Source organism: Melanerpes formicivorus, unplaced genomic scaffold (assembly GCF_026170545.1).
Source record: "Melanerpes formicivorus ecotype bairdi unplaced genomic scaffold, bMelFor1.0.p_v2 SCAF_62, whole genome shotgun sequence".
Classification (NCBI taxonomy): domain Eukaryota; kingdom Metazoa; phylum Chordata; class Aves; order Piciformes; family Picidae; genus Melanerpes; species Melanerpes formicivorus.
The window spans coordinates 869,520-883,127 of NW_027142414.1; the positions used below are offsets into that span (position 1 = coordinate 869,520).

A 13,608-nucleotide genomic window follows, 5' to 3' on the forward strand; every position below is an offset into this window, starting at 1 on the left:
CTGAAAAAAGAGCTGGAGAAAATACAGCCAGTTTCCAGAGCAATTGGTTCCTCCTCTAGTACTCTCCCACTGCATTTGGGAAGCAAGTGAAGTATGTCAGAGACTGTGAGCTAGAGGCCCCTGAACGAATCTGTAGGCTCCAACCCCCACCAGCACTTGTTTCCAGGCTGGATCTGAAGGCTCCACTCACCACCAGCACTTGTTTCTAAACTGCTTAGATGCTTAGTCCAGAGCCATGGTTCCTTCCTCTCTTTCTGGTTTACTTTATATTGGATATTACTATTTGCTTTATTAGCAAACTGAATTATAACAGTTTAGGGCAAGTTCTAAGTGTCAGAGAGCCTTGAAGAGGGGTTTACACATTGCCTTTACCTGGAGCTGGGTTTTTCATTTTCAACATTCATGTTTATTGCTCACATTTTGTATCTGACTTAGAGCAGAGGAACAGGCTGGATCCTGGGTCACACCTCATTGCCAGTCATGGGAAACAGTCGTGTCAGTCCTAATCCTACCAGTGGGACCACACAGAAGAGGTATGCAAAAATTAAAGTAATCCACACTTCTGCCACCTCTAGCCTTCTCACAGTTAATCTCTATGTACCAGGAAAGGGGAATAATGTACTTTTTTTGAAATCCTGGTGATACAAATTGTCATCTTGAACCCCACTTCTAAATGAAGAAAGAGCCCGTTTCAGCACCTAAATAACCCCCCTAGGACCCAGTGGGGAAGTATAGTGCCTATGTGATATTGTGGTAGCAAAATCCTGACCTGGCAAAGGCATGATCTCTGCTGTCTGGTAGAGGCGTACAAACCCATGGCCTTAGCAGTGAGGGGGAGAGGTCAGCTAGGAGAGCACACACAGCAATGCATTGGGTTTTTTCCATCCCCCAAAGGCGATGATCTCAGCATACCCTTTGGACTTCTTCAGGCCTTTCAGAAAGTCAGTCAGTACAAGCTTTTTAGCACATGAAGGATATGAGGCAAAAGAAAGGCAAAGCCAGAGGAAGGCACCTTGCAAGACCAGAGCTCCTCATTTCAGCTGGCTGGAGGAGCTTGGTGGGTTTCCAACTTGTCTGCTGACATGGTCATGCCACTGACTCTCAGTAGAGCTGGTGTCTTACAGGGCCAAGAGACAAGTGGTGTGTCTACACAATGGGGAGAGACAACATGCATCTCGCTGCTCTGCCAGGCAGAAGGTGCTGGTAGAGATGCCCCCAGACAATGGTGAGCAAGTTGCAGCCCTCGGCTCGGGGAGTGCGTGCTAAGCACGGTGGGTGGGGAGGACGGATACAGGCAGGAGAAGGAAGCACCACTAGAAAGTGAAAGGAACATCTGACCCTCATGTAGCAGCAGCCTGCTCCAGCCGCATGCTGCTTTGGCTAGCCTTGGTACACAGCCAGTGTTCACTCTGCTCAGCTGCCCCTATCAGTTCTGCTTCCAGAGCCCCTCAGCAGCAGGGTGGCCATGCTCTCCTCTGCCAAAGCCAGTGAGGAGCATGGCTGGGGCAAAGGGCCTTACCTCTCCCATGTGAAACCTCCTGCTGAGGGCCAGCCTCATTCCCTCAGTGCTGCCAGCTCCAGAGCTCAGACCCATTCAAGACAGGTTGCTGTCATGCCTTTTGAAGCCCATCTGCTATTCCTTGTTGTCCACACCAAGTGCACTTTGTGTCTGAAACAAACCAAAACTTGTCTCACACCCTTTGACTTTGCCCACATTGGTGTCATGCTTTCCTTTGCTCACTTTCCTGGGGTGCTCAAGGCTTAATTGCTTGTGGGACACAGGGCTATGGTCCTATCAGCCTGAGTGGTTTTGATTGCCAATCACATTGCTTGTGATGACATAGTCATATACTGAATAAGGAAAAAACAGAGGAAGAGCAGATAAAGGTGACTTACTAAGCCTGCCGTGGGTCCACCATCTTTATACACCAATTTTGATAAGGCCCCTTACAAAGATTGTTGAGGAAGTAAATAACATGACCCAAAGGGCGAAGTTTCTTTATAGACAATAAACCAGGGACATGACAGGATACTGTGTTATAAGCTACCCCTCCCTCTTGGAGTCAGAAGTAAGAAAGTCTCAAGAATCTGTCCTGTCCTGTCCAAATCACTGACAGGAATAAAGTGCAGGTACTGTTTCTGGAAAAGTGTCTGTCTGCTATTGCTGGTTCTCCAGCTCATCTTCTCCTTAAGCACATTTAGATTCATAGTTTCTGTTTTTAGCAACTAAAATAAAACTTTATTGCTTGTTTTCTTTGGATACATTAGGCATCTAATATGCCTTCTTTCTTTACCACAGTTGGAAATCAGATTCTCATTGCTGAAATCCTAACAGGAGAAGAGCAGTTTATAAAACCAGACAGCCTGACTTTTCAGCTTCCAGATGAGACAGATGTTAGAGAAAATATTTAACTTGCAGTACACCCAGAGGTGATCCAGCATCCCTGAAAGATCATCTCTGCTTTGTCAAGGAGTCTTCTTTTGAGGGTAGAACTTAACTCTAAAATATTAGTGACATGGTGGCTGATGGTGCTAGATGGTTTAGCTGATTTAAGTAACTTGACAGAGATATTCATAATGGTGAAGCAGCACATGGTGGAAGGCTTTTGGTACTTTTGTTTACTGACCAGCACTAAGAAACCAGGCAAGCTGGCTGACAATACGAAAGGGAGGTGAGCATTTGTGATGAACAAGAAGGGGCTGTTCTTTTTCCCGATGCTCATTTGCCTGTTGGAAATGAGCTGATCAGGGAGGTCACAGAGCCAAAATCTGCAGATGAATTTTTTAAGACTGGATGATTTTATGACCACTGTTAAGTGCTGTAATTTATGTAAACCAGGATAATGGTCAGTGCAAACAAATAAACTCATGTTTCAAAGCTTATGTTCCCTGGGGACAGGGATGAGCATCTCTCCTTCAGGAAGGAAAACTGAGGGTCAGGGCCTCAGGCTGCCCAGCTTGACAGCAGAGTGACCGCCCAAGGATGTGAGGTGCTGTGGAGTACAGAGCTAATATGAGATCTAGGTATCATGCATGCATGCATATTCATACATGCAACTCAAGGGGGTAAAGTCCCAAGAACCAGGCTCCTGCAGCCATCAGGCCATGTGAGGGGAGCCAGGATGCCCCACTGTAGTGGAACAGCGCTGTGGTTGGCAGCATAGGGCTGTCACAAGAGGTCAGACTCTGTACCTCATTGTATTCCTAAAAGAACTAATATAATTTGATGTAGCCCTCTTCTCCTGTCCTCATCACAGATTAGGCCATGAATTTGCCTCCACAAGAACCAGAGGTGGGACACCATTGGTGAGAGCAGAACCAGGTGGAAAATGAAAGTCCAGAGCAGGTTTAGGACATGTTATTTTTGAGCTGGCATGTAATGACAGGAATAGAAAGGTTTGGAAAAGCAGATCCCCTAGGAAAGTTTATGGAAGAGCACAGCTGACAGGAAAGCTGAAAGATGAAACCATGTGCTGTTCTGCAAGGATTTCACATGGAAGCTGGGCTCCAGTCTTGCTAACCAAAGGGGATGTGGCACAAAGTTAATAGCCACAAACTTCTATAGGAGACATTCAGGTTAAGGATTAGGCTACATACTTTAAAGAGTTGAAGTAAGGCTGAGCATCGAAACTCCCTAACAAGAGAATGCCATGGAAGCGTCGGCGCTGGAGACATTCAAGGCTATCGCTAGACAACTCTGTGTGCCTGAGAGGTGGTTTGGGGATAATGAAATCAGTCCTGTCACAGTTAAGAACGAAGGTCTGAATGACTCACTAGAAGTCCCTGCCAATCTGGATGATACACTGATAACCTCATGGGCTGCCTGTCTCAGGCCTCCATCACAAGACTGCTGGCCTCCCCCAGCTGCCTGACCTTGAGTTCTTACAAACTGCTGGCTTTTTCTGAAACAAGCTTTCAAATGTTTCAAAATTATCTCCAGTTTTGTTTTCCTCCACATTGCAAGTGTTGGTTTTTTTTTTCCTTTTTTTCTGTTCAGAAAAGTGCTGGAAGAAGGAAAATCTCTTGGTATATGTACCTAAAGTATGAACCTAAAGCCACATTACCTAAAGTTGGAGGAAAATCACTTTCTTGCAGCTCCCCTAGTTTGTTTTGCTGGGCACCCTCAAGAATTAGGTTTGTTCTCAGATTTTCAATCCCATGATAGAGTTGCAAGTTTAATCACAGGGGAAATTGATTTATTTGTAAACATAGCACAGAAGATCGGAAGCCAAGGGAAAATAAACAGGAAGCCTCTTTGCAAATTTTCAGTGCCATCCCTTTTCCAAGTGAAAGTGCACCTTTTATACTCTGATATTGGCCTTGAACAAAATTTTTCCTCATCTCTTGTGACTGTAACTTCTTAGTAAACCAAGGCTTTGCTAGTGTCCAAAAGCCCTTGAGCATCTCCAGAGCTGGGAAACACAGTAAACTCTCTCCACGTAGTTGTAATCAAGGTAAATCACAATGGTTCCCACATAAGACTGCTCAAGAAATCTCTTTATAGCAAGCACAGCAAGAGCTTCAAGAAATAACTTAATTGGTGTTTGTTCCATATTGCTTAATATCTCCTTAGGGGCCGTGGCTACCATCCCAAAAAACATTTCTATGGCTTGCGTGGCTACATCCTTTTCCTGTGAATCAACGTTGGCATCTGCTCATCCAGAGCATTCAGGAGAAATATTTGCTGTTGCCTGGAGACTAAGAAAGGAGAAAAGTATCAGGAGTCCCAAATTATTTTTGCAGCTCTTTCTCTGATACTGTGCCACTGTAGACAATCCTTTTCACTTAGTACTCATGTAATGGTGTCCTGAAGCCTGTGGAGTAGGTACAGTTGTATTTGCTAAGTGCCCAAGATATCTGTAAATTCTTCCCAAGATGAAAGGTATCATGTAGAAGTACAAAGTGCATCTACTACACAGGCCAAGAAGATTCCATCTGTTGTCAGCATCATCATTGCTTGCACTTTCTGTCCTCTCCAAGAAGGAGATAAACCCTGCAGAGACAGACTGACTCTGCTGGAAAATGTCCGACTGAGCACCAGAGGTACTGTAAACATACTGTACCTATGGCTTTGCCTCCACCCAGCCAGTGTGGTAGGATTTTAAACACAGAGAGAAATGCTGAACCCTGAAATGTTTCCACTGACTCCAGTTGTTAAAACTTTTCACGTAACACCAACAACCGTTCGCATTTGTGGGGGCTGAGGAAACTTCCTTCCACCCTGAGGTGCAAGAAAACTCTGGAGCTGGCAGTTGTGTGCTCCACACAACCTTACAACCCGCAAGATCCTGCATGGAAGAATTTCACTTCCATGTGTTGACTAAGTTAATGTGGTGGGGATAGTGGGCGGACATAAAATGAAACAATGAAAAGAGATTAATTTGCAGATGGAGCCCAAGCAGAGAGAACTCTGGTCCTGTTTGCTCAGAAAATGGCAGCTTTGACCAAATCCCAGTCAAAGGAATAAGGTTAAGGCAGCGATAGTAAAAAGAAATCTAAACCAGGGTTAAGGGAGGGGGGAAAAAAAGAAGAAGAAGAAAAAAAAAAGAGGCAGCAAAAGTAAAGCAAAGCCTCTCTGGAAATTAAGATGTGGAATTCAAAACATTTGCAGTATAATAAACCCAGGCGAGCCCATAAAGCTGCACGAGCCAAAAGGAGCTCTGTTCTGCCTATGAGGAAACCCGAACCGGCGTCACGCCTGGCAGCAGCCGCCCCACAGCCCCGCTTCCTCCCCGCCTCACTGCGGAGCTGTCTTGCTCGCTGCCCTCGGCTATGTTTAATGCGGCGTCTGTTTCCACTCTAACCCCTTCAGTTTGGAGGGGGAGGATATAAATCAGCTGCGGAGCTGCCCACAGGGCTTAGTCACAGCAGGTATTGGTTTAGGGTGTCTTAGAGGAACTTCCCCCACCCCTCTCCTCCCCCCTTTTTGCTGGAAGTATTCTAGGGAATAAGCATCAGCTTTGTGAGGAGCAGGAGTTGCTTAACAGGCCAGAGAGTCTCCAAACAAAGGACATTTTGCACCACTGGGCAGAATCATCGTCTAAGATTTTGGGTTGAACTCAGCCTCAAGCATGAGGGCTGTTCCATGCATCCCCAGCAGTCACTTGCAGTGTCCCTGCTGAGTCAGTCTCACTGTCCCTCCCAGTGTTCCCAGCCCTAGAGAGACCCTCTGCAATAGGTGTCACCCCTTCCTCCCAGCTGAACTCCTTCCCAGCACTAGTTTTGCTGTTTTCCTCCTGTTTGTGGCTAGTTTGTCCCTCTCAGACTACTCCTGCTATAGGCCCCTCTTCTGTGGGGCCCAGATAAGGAAGACACTCTTTTTTTTTTTTCCTGTTTTCATTCACCACATTTTTGCCTGTCACCAGGGCACCTGGTCACTCATCACACCACCTCCCTGAATCAGAACTTCCTCCCCAGCCCCACTGCATGGTACAAGACTACAGGTCTTGATGTTTGCCTGTTGTTATGTAGGGTATTAGGAAGCTGCTTCTTTGATCACAAGCCACTCTCTCCCTGCCAGGCAGGTATTGGGGCTGTGCTTTTGTGCCACTGTCACCCCTGGACATATCTGCAGCCTCCAGCCCCTACAACAACTCCATCACTGGAACCAGGAGTCTCTTCGCTCACACACTGACTACTTTTCCAAAGCCTCTTTCTCCCGTCTCAAGCACATGCTAGTTTTCTCCAACAGAGGCCACACGAATTGCAGCAATTAGCAAGTGTAAAGGGCATGCTGTGGTTTGTGCATGTATTACTGCATCTTATTCATAGCCCTGGGCATAGTCATCAGATAGTATCCAGCAGGCTACATTATCCAGACCTTCCACTCAATGCCACTGCTCCTGAGCCCCACAGGAGAGACTCAGTTCATCAGCCTTCATACATCCAAAAGACATTAGTGATGAAGTCTTCAGACTCAAGACAGAACAGCTTCTTTCTCACCTTTGCTATCCCCATGCTGTGTGGATCTGAGCTCCAGCTCATACTTTGCTCCTAATACTTAATAATGTTGACACCTTCATTTCCTGCCCCACTGCCACCTCCCCTCTGCTGTGCAAGGCCTGGCAGAGCCTGGTTTTCCCTATGTGATTTCCAACAGCAGCTCCAAGTTCCATTTGCTGACCATTGCCCTATTTGACTTTGCAGCCTTTACCTCCAGAGAAGTTTGGGAAATGAAGTGGCCTTTGTTTCTACAGCCCCCTGATTGTAGGACTGAAAGCATTTTTGGTACAAAAGCCACACCTAGTCCACAACAAGGGAGTAGGTAGTACAGTCACAGGGACATCTGCAACTGTTGTAGGACTTGGGAAGGAGGGAGGCAGCTGTGAGAGTGGGAATTGAGTCACCTGGAGCTCTGCAGATGAAAGTCATCCCATTACTCACCAACTGGCAACTGGTGCAGCCAGCTATACATGCTGGATGTAATTTCCAAAGACAGCCCGACATGTTGAAGATGGCCAGTGCTACAGTTACCTGACTTCAAAGCCAAAAACTGACAACCAATGCCTGCAACCCAGAGGCAGGGACCCAGGCTTCATACAAGGAGCTCACAGCAGGCATCCACAACTTAAAAAGTACATGAGGAACAGCAGAAGCCACCACAGGTGTCCCTCTGCCCCATGGTAAGAGCCGTAAGTGCAACCTGTAGAGGGTACCAAGGCACACTGGTGCTTGTGGGCACCAGTGCACAAGCCAGCCTCTTACTTCCCGGCCACTCTGAGTCCTGTGCACTATAGCAGTAAGCCAGAGCAGGGAGGAGCCCTTAAGTCAGAGGAACCTGTGTCTCAAAACTGTCATGTCAGGAAAGGCATTTTACGTTTCTGAGCCTTGGCTATTACCAACCATGGCAAACTGCTAGGGGACACAGATGCTAACCCAATGTGAAACAACTCCATGGCAAACCCAAGCTGCAAGGAATGTTTATGGTATCAGATCAGGCAAATCCTTCCATTGCTGGAGGCTTTTTTGTGTGCTCTTTCTCTCAAACTTACAAAAACTGAACTTAGGATGCCACTTGGTCTGCTCTTCTCTACCTTGTGCAACCTTGCTCAAGGTTAGTTTCAAAAAGCAAAACACTGGGTGATAGAGAATTTATCATTAATAAAATCACAGTAGAGAAGTGGTGCTGGCTCCTCAGAATTGGTGCACTAGAAGGACAAGGGAAATACACAAGTACCACGAGCCTACTTGAGTGCATATTGTCATACCAATAGCACCATGCAACTCATACAGCTATTTTCTTCATCAATTATTAACTGAGCAAAGACTGTTTGTTTGAAGAGCTGCACAGAAAATACAAAGAGGAAGCAAGCAGTTTCAAGCTCCATGTGCACACCCTGCAATAGGCTTGGGATCCTCTCCAGATCAGATATGCCTCACTCTTCAAGGGCTAACAGCACAGCTTCCAGCAGCAGGGAAGGAGGCTGGCCTGCAGCTGGGCATAGGTCTTCCAGACAGAAGCCCATCTCTCATGTAGGCCTCATTGCCTTTGTGTTCAGAAGCAAGATTGTGGTCAGCAGAAGGTATCTGAAGATGACTGAGCAGTCCCAGGGCTGTACCCATGGCTCATCTTTCAGCAATCAGCAGCACACAGACAGCAACCACATGCTAGTTACGTCAGCATCTGCCAACTCCCCATACAAGCTTTTGCACTGTTCACAGGAATCAGCCACACTCCTGCTCTACCATCTTTTCCTCCACCTAGCTCACCTTTGCTAGACCACACAAGTGTGTTGCACAAAGCCAACGGCAGGGAAGGTATGTCTGTGTAAGCCTTGAGGTATCCTGCAGCTTTTGTTTGGCAGGAACTTTTTCAACATGAATTAGGAAATGTCCCTCCTGAACACCAAGGCATGTCAAGACAGCTGAAGAATCAGTGGTTCGGCAGCAGTATTCCACCCTTGACTTGTAAGAGAGCTGGAACAGTTTCAGATGAAGAGTGCCAAGGCTGCTACAGAGGAGAGCTCAGAAGTGAAAAGACAACTTGTACCATGAGCAGTGCTGGTAAAGAAGTATTCCTTAAAAGAACTGGCTTCAGAGGCTGCTGGAATAACTGATAATCCCAAGGGGTATGAAGGCTTGAATAAGATTTCAGGGTGATCTGTGTGCACTATTGTGACTTTGATGGGGGTCCATGTTGCTCTCCCATGCAAAACACCAAAAAGCCAGTGACAAAGCAGACCAGCACCACTAATGAGCCAGGCCTGAGATCTGGAAAAATCTGTACAACATTCCACTTCAGCCTCACTCAAAACACCCATAGGCTCTTCTTAAGGGGGAAATAGCTGTGCAGGAACACAGGGTGCACATGGGGGAGGGGGGTGGGTGTGGAAACAAAGACACTCCAGAAGTTAAGCTAGACTAATCAGAAAGAAGCTTATGGAAAGAGACTGACTCGAGAAGACAGAAGGTTAGAGGCCACTAAGGTGGGTGCCATCATTCATCTGTGTCCCCAACATGCTTACAGGGCTGACCCACAGAATCAGCGAGGCGTGGAGAAATACCTGAGCACATAGCATGTGCACCTGAAGGGTCACGAGGGAAGTATCTGCATTGAGTGGTTAACACCAGCCCCTCAACTTTTGCAAGTAAAACCAGCTTCACTGTCAAGTTTCTTGAAAAAACTTGGGGTTTATTGATTTAAACTGCAAACAGTCGTTACAAAAGATACTCTTTTAAATAAACTCACACAAGGAGGGGGAAAAAAAAAGAGCAATGTAGTGAACAGTAACAGGGGGGAAAAATTACATTCATTATACTCTTTGTGCCAGTCCCGTTCACCTCGGCAAGGAAAACTCCATACTTGGAATACAGAAACGCAAAGACAAACTGTATTTGGAATGTCTTCAGATAGGCACTTTGAGCCCAAGGCTTTTCTCCTTGAAGAATCTATACAAAAGGAGGAAGGAAAAGCTCTCCCTTCCATGCTGTCTCGCAACGGAGCTCAGGTTATGTACATTCTAAAGCCCAGGTAGGCAAGACCCACGAGAGGGCAAGAGGACAAGAAGAGGAAAGTCAAAGAAGCACATTAACTCAATTTGCAGTCCAACACAAAAAAAAGGGGGGGGAGGGAGTTTGGGGGAAGGGAGGGGAAAAGGGGAAATTCTAAAATAAATAATCCAAACACAGTTTTTTTGCTTTTTTTTTTAAATTAATTTTTCATTTTTTAAAATAAAATAACCAAAAAAAAGTGTAAAGTTACAAAAAAATGTCATTGTAGTATAATATATTAAACTGTGGGGGGAAAGGGGGGGAAAAAAAGGGAAGGAAAAACAAAAAAACAAAAAAAAGACACTTCACAATCTTAAGATTAATATGGAAGATCATAATTTAAACATAAAAGAATATATTCTATGGATTCATCATCCCGATAAATATGAACAAAATTAACAAAAAAAAGCATAGGTTTCGGCAATAAATACGTTTTGATAAGTTAAATAAGCTTTTTTTTTTTTCTTTCTTTCTATATTGTTGTGCAGTGACAAGCAAAATTTGCTCTCCAATTTCTGAAAAGTTATACAAAATTAAAAACCCAGGAAAAAAAAAACCAACAAACAACGAAACGAACCAACAAAACAAAAAAAAACATAATAAAAACAAACCAACAAAAAAAAAAAGCTTGGCGTGAGTGCTCTAAGATAGTTCTAAAGTACTCTAGAGCAAAACCATTAAAGCTATGTCTACTGGAACTTTTGTTTACAGGAACTTGCTCTGTGTGTGTGTGTGGAATGACTTCTGTCGGCCCCACCCCCTCGATTTTCTTTATTTGTTTTTAAGATGTCACATGAATACACGGGGAACTTTTAGCACCAAAATCAAGTCTCTCATAGTCCATCTCGGTTTTTGTTTTCTTCCTCCCAGTTTAAGTCCCACCATGTTACAATCTTTGTCCGTTCTCAGCTTTTCTTCCCGCAGACCTGAGCAGATCCAGGTAAGATTAGTCTTTTAAGGGGAGGGGAGAAAGGACTGGACGTTAACGCTTGCCCACATGCCTGCAGCCTAGCAGAAACTGGCCAGTCGGGGAGACTGGGAGAGGGCAATGCAGTACATGGCCAGTGGAGGGAGCTGGATCTGGACATTGCCTGCACATCTGGAAGTGCACAGAGCTGCTGGTGCCCTCTGCAGCTGGAGAGGTAATACAGTCACAGTGAAAGTGTTAAAGGCACTAATTTTGTAAACGTTATTGCTTTTCATCGTAATTTGGCACTTAAGGTTTAAGCCAGTGGGTGTACGGCAGGCACGTGGACAGGCTAACATCCAGCTCAGACTACCGGGGACAGGGTGGGGGGAATTCAGCTTAACATCATAACAGAGGAGGAGCCGGGGGGGAGAGCAACAGGAAAACCCAGATTAGTCGTCGGAGATGGAGAGTCTGCTGAAGATGGGAAGACGTCTTGAGGTGTCCAGGATAGGGGAATCTGAGCCGCTGTGGCTGCTGCTGGAGCTGCTCAGATAACCCTCCTGGTCAGAGAGGGAGTCCTGAGGACTGGGTGGCGAGTCAAACATGTTGGGGGATTCAGACATGGGCCTGATCAAGAAGGTGGTGGGGGAGCTCCCACTGGGCACCTGCACCCCCATGCTGGGGACAAAGAGACTGACCAGCTCCTGGCTGGGGAAGGTGAAGGGGTTGCTGGCGCAGTCAGGCAAGGTAGGGGAGCCCAGCAGGTCGTCTGCGCTTAGCATGGGCGGTGGGGTGATGGAAGTAGGGCTGTCCAGCAGCCCGCTGGCAGCAGTGCTGGGGAAGCCGGCGAAGCTGAAGCTGTGCTGCAGGCGGGGTCTGTCGGTGACGGCGGGCTCCCGGCTGCCCGCCACGGCACGGCGCTCCTCCGCGTTGTGGATGAAGTGGCAGCGGGGCCCGTAGGGACAGAAGCCGATGGTGTGGAACGTGCGGCAGAGCTCGGTCTTGTACTTGGGGTGGCGGGTGAGGCTCCGCAGCTCGTGAATGCCGTGAGCGAACTGGCACTTGTCACCGTATTTGCAGGCACCGTTCTCCTCGAAGGGGCGGCACAGCTCCGTCTTGTAGCGGCTGGAGTTGACCTGTCCCCCGGGCTGCTTCTGCTGCAGCAGGCGCTCGCCGCCCTCGGAGAAGGAGCGGTCCCGGAAGCGACTTTCCCGGGGGCCCAGCATGGGAGCCGGCTCCCCTTTCAGACTGCTGAGGAGCTGGTTCTGGTGGAACTTGGAGTTGGGCAGGGTGACAGAGTGCCTCCTAGGGAAACCCCCGCCGGTCGGGGTGCCCACCGCCTTCCTGTCCAGCAGGCACCCGCTGACACCCGAGGGGCTGTAATTCAACATCTTGTTGCTCTACAGGGAGAAAACAAGGGCCGGTCACTGCCACCGCTTCCTATGACGTCCCCACACAGCCCCGGGGGCCTCCCTAGGCACCCTGGAGGAGCCCCGCTAAATCCCGCCGCCGGTCAGCGAGCTAGTCGGCCTGGGGCCCCGTCGGGCCCCCCCTCCTCAGCGACATCTGTTTCAGCCCCTTTCGCCACTCCGCCCGGCGGCCCAAGTCGCCCCTCCCGTACCCCGCGCAGCCCTGGCGGTGGGAAGTATCGAGCCGAACCAAATGCCAGGCGCGGGAGAGCCGCCGCCCGAATCCAAGAAAACACCCGAGGCAGGACTTCTTTTTCTGGAAAAGCCCCCTGGGGGGCGGCGGCGACCGGGAATGGCGCAGCACTGGCGCCCGCCCCGCCGCTCCCTCCACACGATGGCTCCTGCCCAAGACCCGCCACCGCCCCGTTTCCCTCTCCGGCGGGGCTGGGCGAGGGGTCGCCAAGCCCCGTGGGGAAGAAGCCCGCCCGGTGCGCCGGGAGCACCGACGCCCGCGGTAGTGTTGCAGCACGGCACCCCAGGGACAGGGGAAGGATCCGGTCCCCCTCCCCCCACCACCTTCGGCCGACCAGCGCCGCGCCTCAGCCCCGGTAGCTCGAGTGCTGCCCCGCGCTCTCCTCTCCTGGCCGCGGCGAGAAGCGCGGGCGGCAGCGGCCCCGCGCCTATGGGACGGGGCGGCCGCGCCCGGCCCTCGCCCTGCGCCACTAACTTGCTCCCGATCGAAAACTCTTGAGACTGAAGAAGCAGCCCCCCGGCAGCGCCCTCACCTTGTATAAAACTTCGCTCAGCTCGAAGATGGTGGGCGACACCAGGGCTGTGGACATCTTCAGCAAGCGAGGGGGGCAGCGGGAGGGGCAGCGGCACGCAGACACGAAGAGTCACGGCGTGGATACGGCACAGCCTCCAGCGCCCCGGCTCGCAGCCTACCCCACGCCGGTGGTAGTGGTGGTAGTAGTGGTGCCACTGGTGCTACCTGATGCCGCCCGACCACCGCACCCGCTCGCCGCTTCCAGCGGGTTCGGGCGAAAGCTCAACTTATAAAGTTTCGGACTCACCCCGGGAGGCGGAGCCGGCGGCGGGAGGAAGGGGAGGAGGAGGAGGAGGGCAGGGTGATTGACACTGCGACTGAATCACCCGGGCGGGCAGGCCCGGAGAAACTTTCGGAAGGGGGGACGGGGGGGGGGAGAGAGAGGGGGGCGGGCGGGCGGGAGAAGCTGGGGGGGGGGGGGGGGGGGCAAATTAATAAAAGAAAGTAAAGGGGAAAAGGAAAAAAAAAAAAAA

General features: G+C 49.2%; 1 protein-coding gene across 1 annotated transcript; it reads right to left on the reverse strand.

Moving 5' to 3' along the window:
* Nucleotides 1-9,610: 9,610 nt before the first annotated feature.
* On the reverse strand, nucleotides 9,611-13,348 carry ZFP36L1 (ZFP36 ring finger protein like 1). Its single transcript, XM_068162071.1, has 2 exons — nucleotides 13,095-13,348; nucleotides 9,611-12,300 (listed from the first exon to the last, which is right to left on the reverse strand). The coding sequence occupies exons 1-2, from the start codon at nucleotides 13,149-13,151 to the stop codon at nucleotides 11,350-11,352; spliced, it is 1,008 nt and encodes a 335-aa protein (XP_068018172.1). The 5' UTR covers nucleotides 13,152-13,348; the 3' UTR covers nucleotides 9,611-11,349.
* Nucleotides 13,349-13,608: the final 260 nt, after the last annotated feature.

Excerpts from the sequence above, each read along its gene's own strand:
- ZFP36L1 (XM_068162071.1), bottom strand. The coding sequence starts at position 13,151 with ATGTCCACAGCCCTGGTGTCGCCCACCATCTTCGAGCTGAGCGAAGTT. Across the intron at positions 12,301-13,094 it reads TGAGCGAAGTTTTATACAAG|AGCAACAAGATGTTGAATTA; the intron begins GTGAGGGCGCTG and ends TTCTCCCTGTAG.